Here is a 9,096-nt window from a genome sequence, read left to right on the forward strand (position 1 = left end):
TAGGCAGAAGCACACAATAAATGTGAACAGTAAGGTATGCAAAATGCATACTTTCCACCAATGTGTAACTCACATGCAATAAATGTACAGCTCTTCAGTGTATACCTATGTGAATTTGCTCTCTGTATTCTTCATGTAATTATCATCCAGATCTAGGTAAGGAATGTTTCTAGCACTCCACAAATTCCTGTCAATAAACAACCCTGCCAAAATCAACATGCGTTTGACCCAATCACACTTCCCATCTAAATGGAATGATAAAGGATGTACTTTCTATGTGCGTGAATCAACATTATGTCATTATCAACATCGGTCAACATTTTGTCACCGAGATCCATCCATGCTGTGGTGTAGAGCATTGCCCCGTTTATCTTATGACATACTATTTCATTACATGATAATGGCTTTATATTAGTAAACTACACTAGATTTATTAATTTCCTGCTGGCGAAATTGAAAACTAAGCTGCTTCCCACATCCTTGCATAAGTCTTTCACAGCTTTTGGAAGACAACAGCACAGGGAGACAGTCCTGGGTGAAAGGTCTACTTACTCAGCACGAGTTGACTTTGTCAGCGTTCCAAAGTGGTTATACTCCCAGCAATACACAAGTTCCATTACTTCATAAATTACCAGCTGTTGTCAGCCTGTTGGATCTTAGCCATTCTTGTCGGTCTATACTTGGATATTACAGTGTTTACCATGACTGGGGTTTGTTGTGACTTTACAGACTAGTAGGCTACTTGGATATTCACTTTTAGGAAATGCCTGTTCAAGCCTTGATCGGTTTCGCAAGTTATCTTTCTGGATATATTGTTTCTGGATAAGCAGTCTTTGTTGAGTAGTCATATTCTCCCAACCAAGCCTGGCCTGAACGCCTACCTGTAAAGCAGCTCATTCTGGTACCATGGATGGGAATCACTGAGATCCTGAAGGAATCTCCCAGGGGCTCACTCTTTGGTGTGGTTTGAAATCACTTTGGGAGTATGTGACGCAAACAAAGAACTGGTGACGAAGGAATCTGAGTCGACCAACTCTTACGCTAACAGTGTGTATAAAAGAATGTGAGGGGGCTGGAGAGATGGCTCAGAGGTTAAGAGCACTGACTGCTCTTCCAGAGGTCCTGAGTTCAATTCCCAGCAACCACATGGTGGCTCACAACCATCTGTCATGAGATCTGGTGCCCTCTTCTGGCCTGCAGTCATACATGCTGTATACATAATAAATAAATTTAAAAAAAAAAGAATGTGAAGAGTCACATGGCCCCATGAAGTGTCCCCATGAAGTGTGACTTTTGACTTAGAGACCTCAGAAGGACCAAGGAGATGGCCTTCAGTGTTGAAGAGCATCTGAAGAGGTACTGAGTCCATTAGAATCAGGCTTCTCATTGGTTATTTGTTGTTGTGACAAAATACCAAACAAACATGACCTAAGTGGAGAACGATTTATTCTGGTTCATGGTTCAGGAGATAGAGCTCAAAGTGGCAGGGGAGGCTTGCAGTAGGTCTGAGTCACAGATGTAGTGGCGCATGCTTCCGTCACAGTGCAACTTGTTCATGTCTTGTTCAGCGGGACACAGAGAGCAAGCAGAAGAGGACTTGGCTACAAAGGTCAAAGTCTATGCTCCTAGCAACCTACTCTCTCCAGATAGACCCCCACCTGCCAGAGAACCCACAACTGCCCAAAGTGGCCATCCGTGGGAACCAAGTATCCAAAAACATGAGCCTGTAAGGGGCACTTCAATATAGAAGGGTACCTTGGAGACTGTAGGAGGCACTGCAGTGCAGAAGGGTACCTTGGAGCCTGTAAGGAGCACTGCAGTGTAGAAGGGCACCTTGGAGCCTGTAGGGGGCACTGCAGTGCAGAAGGGCACCTTGGAGCCTGTAAGGAGCACTGCAGTGTAGAAGGGTACCTTGGAGCCTGTAGGGGGCAGTGCAGTGCAGAAGGTTACCTTGGAGCCTGTAGGGGGCACTGCAGGGTAGAAGGGCACCTTGGAGCCTGTAGGGGGCACTGCAGTGCAGAAGGGTACCTGGATCATGGAAAGGAGTTGCTGGGCATAGAGCACCTATGTTGGGCAGGCACTGAATGAGCCTAAAAAGAGAGCTGGTGAGACTTGGGGGTCTGGACGGGATGGAAAAGAAGGGAGAAGAAAACGGTGGCTCTGGGGCTGCAGAGGTCCTGGCTGCTCCGCAGGGCTCCCTGCAAACCAAGGACATCTGGCATCTTAATCCTAAATCCCACCCTGCCAAGGCCCTACTTGTTGCCCCAGATGGCGATCTTTAAGAACACGGGTCTTGGGAGGAAGCGACTGCTCTTCATGTAGTCTGAGATCTTCTTCAGGCCCTGTGAGTGAGGAGGGAGCGGGAGCTCAGGCCAGCGGCTCTGGGATAAGCAGCCCCACGCCAGGAGCAGCTTTTCCCCGAGGCTCTGGTATTAGAGTTCTGGATAGGGAACTAACTCTTCAGTTTCCTACAAAGACTCTGCGCAATGACGGCTTTGGACCCATATAGATTATGCTCATGCTCAGAAAACCCACTTGATCCTTCAAGATCAGTCTCACTGTGTCTACACGTCAGCAAAAGCTGAGGTCCAGAGGGGTGAGGTGGCTTCCTCCTGCTCACACAGCTAGTCCATGGGACAGGGCCTGAGTCAGCTGCCTCTAGGGCTCCCATTCTGTGCCCTCTCTGCCCAGTCCAGTGCCCTCCTGTCCTCCCGCAGGAGACCCTGTCACCCCCAGTCTTCACAGACACGCTCCTTCTTCACAGGGAACACACTCCTGGCTGGTTTACACAGAAACTGCCTGTCACAGGACAAGGAGGGCCAGAACAGGCCAGTGCAGCAGAACAGAGAGCCCAGCCCCCAGCCAGTGACCTCCCTGGCAAACCCTGGATGAAATGCACAAGGGGGAGGGGTGGCTTGGAGTGCTGAGCAGCTCTAATCACCCCTGAAAGTAGTGGTCCAACCTGTTCTATGTGCAACCTCAGGCCCATCTATCTCACTGTGCCCCAAGCTGCCTCATAGCCAGCCCTGCTACAGACGACCATGCAAAGAGATGCTGGGTGTGTTTTGTTCCATCCTGCCAGGAGAGCCTGCTCGGATACTTCCTACAGTGTTCAGAGACCTAGAGCTGACTGTTACCAAGGAGGCAGGTGGAGCAGGCCGTGGGCTGCAGCCCTCAGCTCTTTTATCCTTCCCTATCATGAGCGCACCATTCTGATACACTTCAAGGCCACGGTGGGGGACCAGAGCCAGAGCTGGTGAGAACTAGCTGAGATGTATTGCTTGCTCTAAGGAACAGGTTCCAGACTACAAACCTGTTGTTCCGTGGCCTGCAGTTGTCAAGTCTCTAAAAGAACAGATTCTGTGGGTGCTGAGGAGACTCTGGGGGACCCATGACTAGCTGTGCAGTGAGGGCCAAGCCTCGATCCCAGCACCCAGTTGGTACCATGTCTGTTATGTCCATAGCTCTCTGCTACTCCGTCTCTGAACGGAGTTCTTTCCATGTCTCATTGGGTCTGACACTGAGCCTCATACAGAGGAGAAGGCCGGTGAATAGGAATGGAAATAAGTAGATGAATACACAATGGCCTCATGGAGACCCGGGGAAGAAGACAGGGAAGGAAAGCCCCACACCATGCAACACTGGAGAAGAAAACCCTGAAAAGGGCCCACATACACTCTCAAATCCAGCACCCAAAAACAGCCCTGGGGTTTGGCATGGACTCAGATGGGGTGAAGCATTCTGAGGATCAGGCGTAAGTATTGTATACACACGGCTAGTTCACACAAATCCTACCATGACTCCCTCTCTGAATGCCTGTGGCTTACACACTCCTGCCATGTTCTTCCTTCTCCAGAGCAGCACAAGAGCCCAAGGCTCTTCCTTTTGGCACAAAATAGGGACACAGCTACTGCCTGCTGACCTTAGAGGCCAGACATAAGAGACCCTGGTGCAACCTCTGCTAGTGAGGGACTTACCCTCTATAGTCTGTTTCCTTATCTATCCAACGGGACTCGCAGTTCAATCTGCCCTGTAATCGGATCATAATGATCAATTTCACCCGGTAGATAAAAGATGCTGAGCACAGGTCTTGCCAGAAAGCAAGCACTCAATAAATGCTACTCGGGTGGGTTTTTGTTTTCTTTTGTTTTGTTGGGTTTGGTTTGGTTTGGTTTGGTTTTTTGAGACAGGGTTTCTCTGTGTAGTTTTGATGCCTGTCCTGGATCTCAACTCTGTAGACCAGGCTATCCTCAAACTCATAGAGATCCACCTGACTCTGCCTCCTGAGAACTGGGATTAAAAGAGTGCACCACCGCCACCCAGCTGCTGTTCTTAATATAGTTCCAGGACTAAGGACCTTTCAGGGAAAGGAAGGACATTGAAGAAGAAGAAAGAAGATTAGGAGTATCACCTCAAAGCGAGATATGAAGTCCTTCAGGTTTGGGAATGCTTCCAAGCACTTGGGTTCAAATACTTGGTTCCTCTCAAGAACATCATAAGCAATGAAATCCACAAAGGTGATCTGCAGGAAGCCGACAGTGAGTGCGCTGGAATCTGGTAACCTGGGAAGAACGGCAGCTCCTCCTCCTCCCTCTCTTTACCTTGTCCCCTGCAAACCATGGCCGCTTGCCCAGGAACTCGGAATAAAGCCTCATCATTTCTGGGAGTTGCTCCAGGTACCCTGGCTTCAGCTTTTCCTACAACAGAAAACACCGTGACCACCCTCACTCACAAGATTGTGGGCACAGGCTGGGCCCATAGGGTTGTGAAGGCCTCATCTGGGCAGAGGTGCAACCACCTTCCCGAGGCTGGGCCTGGGTTAATCCAGGCTTTCATTTATTACGTCACCACTGATTAGCTCCTACAGGCACCAGATCTGATATCAGAGGCCATGAGAAGGCACACAGGCGCACACTGTCCCTGCGACTCACCACCGATGTTCAGAACCACTCTTGTGGGTCACACTCAGGACTGTGTGGGCAGGCAGGGGACTCAGATGTTAGGCAGAGAGCAACTAAAGCGTTCTGGAAAAGAAGTGGCATGTTCTCCATAGTAAAGTGACAGGAGGAGGGCGGGACTTCAGTGCAGTTTCAAAAAAGGTGACGTGAATTTGAGAGGATGAAAGGAAACAAGGGAGGGCTGGTTGGCTGTGAATTGCCTACTGGGAACATCTGCCTATCACCATGCGCACCCCGGACCTGGTTCTGGGAATCTGGTTGGGAACAGTCCCCAGGTGATGACGCTCTTCCGTGTCCAGGTTGCACCACTTTTTCTGCTTGTTTGCGTGTGTACAAAGCAGCGATGATTTAAGCCAAGGGGAAAAACATAACCCAGGGCAGGAGTGGGCGGAGAGAGCTGGGGGATTCTAAACACAGTCTTTACCACCCAGGTACCCATGCCCACTGTGGAGGTTTGCTCTGTTTGCTAAAGGCAGTGAGGCTCAGTGGGAGTCTCATTTGACAAGACTCTGAGGTTTGAGGATCACCCTGTGGGCAGGGGTGTGTGTGTGGTGTGTGCATGGAAGGGTTGGTTTTGTTTTGGTATTTTTGATTTTGAGACAACCTCATGCTATGTAACCAAGAAGGCCTTAAACAGTCCCGTCTCATCCCCCATGATGTACCACGTGACTCCACTGCAGTCCAGAACACCATTTATAGGTGAGCAGCACTGAGAAGTTTAGATATTAAACACACAGAGCAGATGAGAAGGCAAGAGGACAAACTTCTGTTCCCCCACCTCACCCAGCCCGGAGTAGGACTCACAAAGTCAGGGTTATAGCAAAGCCTGGCTAGCACCATGCGGTTGTCCATAAGTTGATTCTCCAAAATATCCACACGAATTCTCTCCTCTTCCGTCTCCCCACCTGCAGCACACACAGCACTCAGGCTCACTCTCAGCATCCCACCAGACAAAGCCCAGGAGGGTGGTCACCATCCCCCTCCCTGCAGCCGGCCCCACTCACACAGGTTGTGCTTGCGGGCAAGGTAGCGCAGGATGGCGTTGCTCTGGGTGATCTTGTGTGACCCATCAATTAAATATGGCAGCTGGACAGACAAGCAAGGATGGTCAGATGGGATATGAAGTCCCAGCATCCCTTCCTTGGGTGAGGACAGAAATGGGGCCTGGCACTCAAGGTGCCTCACATGGAAAACTTTCCATGAACACAACGCGCACACTGAGTGGAAGAGCTGGGATACAGCCCATCCCAGAAAGATGATGTTGGCAGGGGTGGGCAGATGAGAGCAGAAGGGCCGATCCCAGACCTCCTGATCTGTGCAAAATAAGGACACCATCGCCTTCCCCAAACCTCCCCTTCCCTGCACCTACATTGGGAAAGTCCAGGCCCAGCTTGAATTTCTCATTCAGCCACTGGCTTTGGTCATAGTCAGGAGCTGTGGTGGACAAGATAATATGAAATCAGAGGATGCATGTGTTCAATCCCCTTTCCCAAGACCCTCCCAAGGAGCCAGAGACAAGGCTCTCTGAGGCGGTAGACCTGCAAGCTGACTCCCGCAGTCTCCCACTGCAAGCTTTCAAGGATGAAGATATTTGTAAGGGCTGTCGGCTCCTTCATCATCACTAAAACTTACAAAAGATTTAGCCAAGTGCTAAGGAAATGGAGCCCAGTTATATATACAGAGGACCCACTAATCTTTCCTCCGCATCTTCCATTGGTAGAGCTAGCCACACAATTAAGGGTTCTGGAAGGGACACAGTCTAGATCCAACAAGAAGAGGAAGAAGTGAGCAACAAGGGGCCGAGGCATGGGCTGCCGGGCACCAGTGAGCAGGAGTTGGGCAGGAATCTGGCTAGGAAGGTGCAGTCACCGTCGCCCATGGCGTATCTCTTCTCCTCATAGCTTGAGTCTGTGTACTCCAGGAGCATGCGGATGGCATGGGCCAGCTGTGAGAGACCACCAGAGAGGGTGAGATTCTTTACCCCCTCCAGATGAGTCCCCACCTCCCTGTCCTAATTTTGCCATCTCCATGCATGGACACACACACACACACACACACACACACACACACACACACACACACCTGCAAGAACATGCCTCCACAGATTGTCTTCCAGCAGACAATCCTCCTCGGCAAACCCATCTACTACGTGCGTTCTTACCCCTCCTCCAAGTCCTACTCTGCATTCGGACCCCTCACTCACCCCGCGGATGTCCCAGTAACCCAGGGTCATGGGCATGGTGCTGTGGTCTGAAAGAATAGACTCAGTGTCAGACTAGCCTCGACTTTCTGAGAGCAGCCAGGGAGCAGGACTTGGCTTTGTCAGGTCTTCAGACCGCCCTTCCCCACCCCTAGTTTCGACCAATACCGGAGTCCAGGGGGAGGGCCAGGCCAACCTCGCAGGGGCGGCTGAGAGCCAATGCAGCCTGAGCTCAGATACAGTGGTTTGGCCGGACGCCTAAAGCAAAAAGCGGGACTGGACTCGCCTGATCCTGGTTAGTGGCTCCATGCTCTTTTTGATGTGGGGCTGTCTAGAGATGACAATTCAGAAGGCCTTGAACCTTAACAAAAGTGTCCTGAGGGCAAAGTTATCTCTTGTATTTTGAGTACATGAAAAATGAAGAACTGGAAAACCTGATAATGTATATATATTCATGCATGCAAGATAAGTCTTTCTAGTGTGTGTGTGTGTGTGTGTGTGTGTGTGTCCTGGATCATGTAGTAAATGTATCTATTTTTCCCGGTTTTTTATTTTGAGAAAATTTATAACAGAAAAAGTACATGTATCTCCTATACACCCTAGCCGCTCCCTTGTTCAGGTCCCTCCCCCAGCCTCGGTCCTTCCTAGCCCAAGATCTCATTTTCTTTCTCTCCAGCATCATCCTGGGGGTAAGACACTGAGGAGCTGTGATTTATAATCACTTCTGGTGTGCCGACTCCCAGCCGGGCCTGTTCATGTGGACCTGTAATTTATGACAATTGACGGAACACATTTCTCTTTACAACACTTGAAAACCTTGCCCCGAATTCCTGAGAAACAACTGTTCTTTGTCTTTTTTTTTTTTTTTTTTTTTTTTATGGTTTCAGAGTCTGGACTTGGAACTCTAGGTAACCCAGGCTGGCCATGAATTAGCCTCAGTTCTCCTACCTCAGCTCCCCAGGGCTGAGATTAAGGGCATGCAGCACCACGCCTAGCTCTCTGAGAAGGTACCACCAACTCACTCCAATCTTGATTTTTTTTTTAATGTTTTATGTTTGCTTTTATTTGGTTGTGTTGAAACACAGCTAAAGAAGAGGAAACTTCCTCAAATTTGTGAAATCGTTGTACTGATAGTGTTTTAGATCTGATTTTTATTAACTTGCAAATCTCAGTAACACTGGGGCACAAGATTCCAGCCACAGAAAGTGCCCTTCGTGTTCTAGAGAACCCTGCGAAGGCCGCCTGCTCTGGGGGTACCCTTCTTAGTGCTCTAGAATTCCTGTGAACCAGGCACTATTCGGGTCACCAGGCAGTCCTGAGAGGCGATGGTGAGCTGGTAGGCAGGCCTGACAGCCAAAACAAGTGTGACTCCAGCTTTATGGGGACCACACAGGGCCGTGCAGGGCCCTCACTGGGGAACACTGCAGATAATGGGGGGAGGTCCACCAGGCTCCTCAACACAGCACAGCCACTGCCAGACAGGACAGTCACTTCAGGAGGCCACTCTGTTGAAGGACAAGAAGGAGCTGCGGCTTTAAAAGGCAAGAATGGGACAGGAATCAGGGGACAAGACAGGGGCAGGGGAGACCTGGGGGTCAGTTAGAGAAAGGAAAGGAAGGAAGAGAAGGTGGAGCCAGGGTGGCAGGGGCGTGGCTGCTACGGAGGAAAATGAGCTTCTCACCCCCACCTCGTGTCCTGTTGAGGCCCTAATTGTTGCCCCAGGTGTTCATATTTAGTGGCCATCTTTGTGAGCACAGGTCTGGGAGAAGCAACTGGTCTTCGTGCAGGCAGCGATCTGCTTCAGGCTCTGTGGGTGAGGAGAGAGCAGGAGCGGAAGCAGCAGGAGCGGAAGGCCGCGTCCCCAAGGGGCCTCATAGCTCCACTCTAGGAACAGCCGTCCCCTGTGGACTCTCATGCAGGCTCTCTGGAAAGCCAGTT

General features: G+C 50.3%; 1 protein-coding gene across 1 annotated transcript; it reads right to left on the reverse strand.

Moving 5' to 3' along the window:
- Positions 1-1,429: 1,429 nt before the first annotated feature.
- LOC121820810 (glutathione S-transferase Mu 7) lies at positions 1,430-7,322 on the reverse strand. Its single transcript, XM_076574812.1, has 8 exons — positions 7,162-7,322; positions 6,828-6,903; positions 6,328-6,392; positions 5,963-6,044; positions 5,763-5,863; positions 4,602-4,697; positions 4,412-4,522; positions 1,430-2,342 (listed from the first exon to the last, which is right to left on the reverse strand). The coding sequence occupies exons 1-8, from the start codon at positions 7,195-7,197 to the stop codon at positions 2,253-2,255; spliced, it is 657 nt and encodes a 218-aa protein (XP_076430927.1). The 5' UTR covers positions 7,198-7,322; the 3' UTR covers positions 1,430-2,252.
- Positions 7,323-9,096: the final 1,774 nt, after the last annotated feature.

This window comes from Peromyscus maniculatus, chromosome 6 (assembly GCF_049852395.1).
Source record: "Peromyscus maniculatus bairdii isolate BWxNUB_F1_BW_parent chromosome 6, HU_Pman_BW_mat_3.1, whole genome shotgun sequence".
Classification (NCBI taxonomy): domain Eukaryota; kingdom Metazoa; phylum Chordata; class Mammalia; order Rodentia; family Cricetidae; genus Peromyscus; species Peromyscus maniculatus.

Coding starts and splice junctions, on each gene's coding strand:
- LOC121820810 (XM_076574812.1), bottom strand. CDS start 7,197: ATGCCCATGACCCTGGGTTACTGGGACATCCGCGGG. Junction 6,393..6,827: donor GAGATACGCCATGGGCGACG/GTGACTGCACCT, acceptor TGTCCACCACAG/CTCCTGACTATGACCAAAGC. Junction 5,864..5,962: donor TGCCCGCAAGCACAACCTGT/GTGAGTGGGGCC, acceptor TGTGTGCTGCAG/GTGGGGAGACGGAAGAGGAG.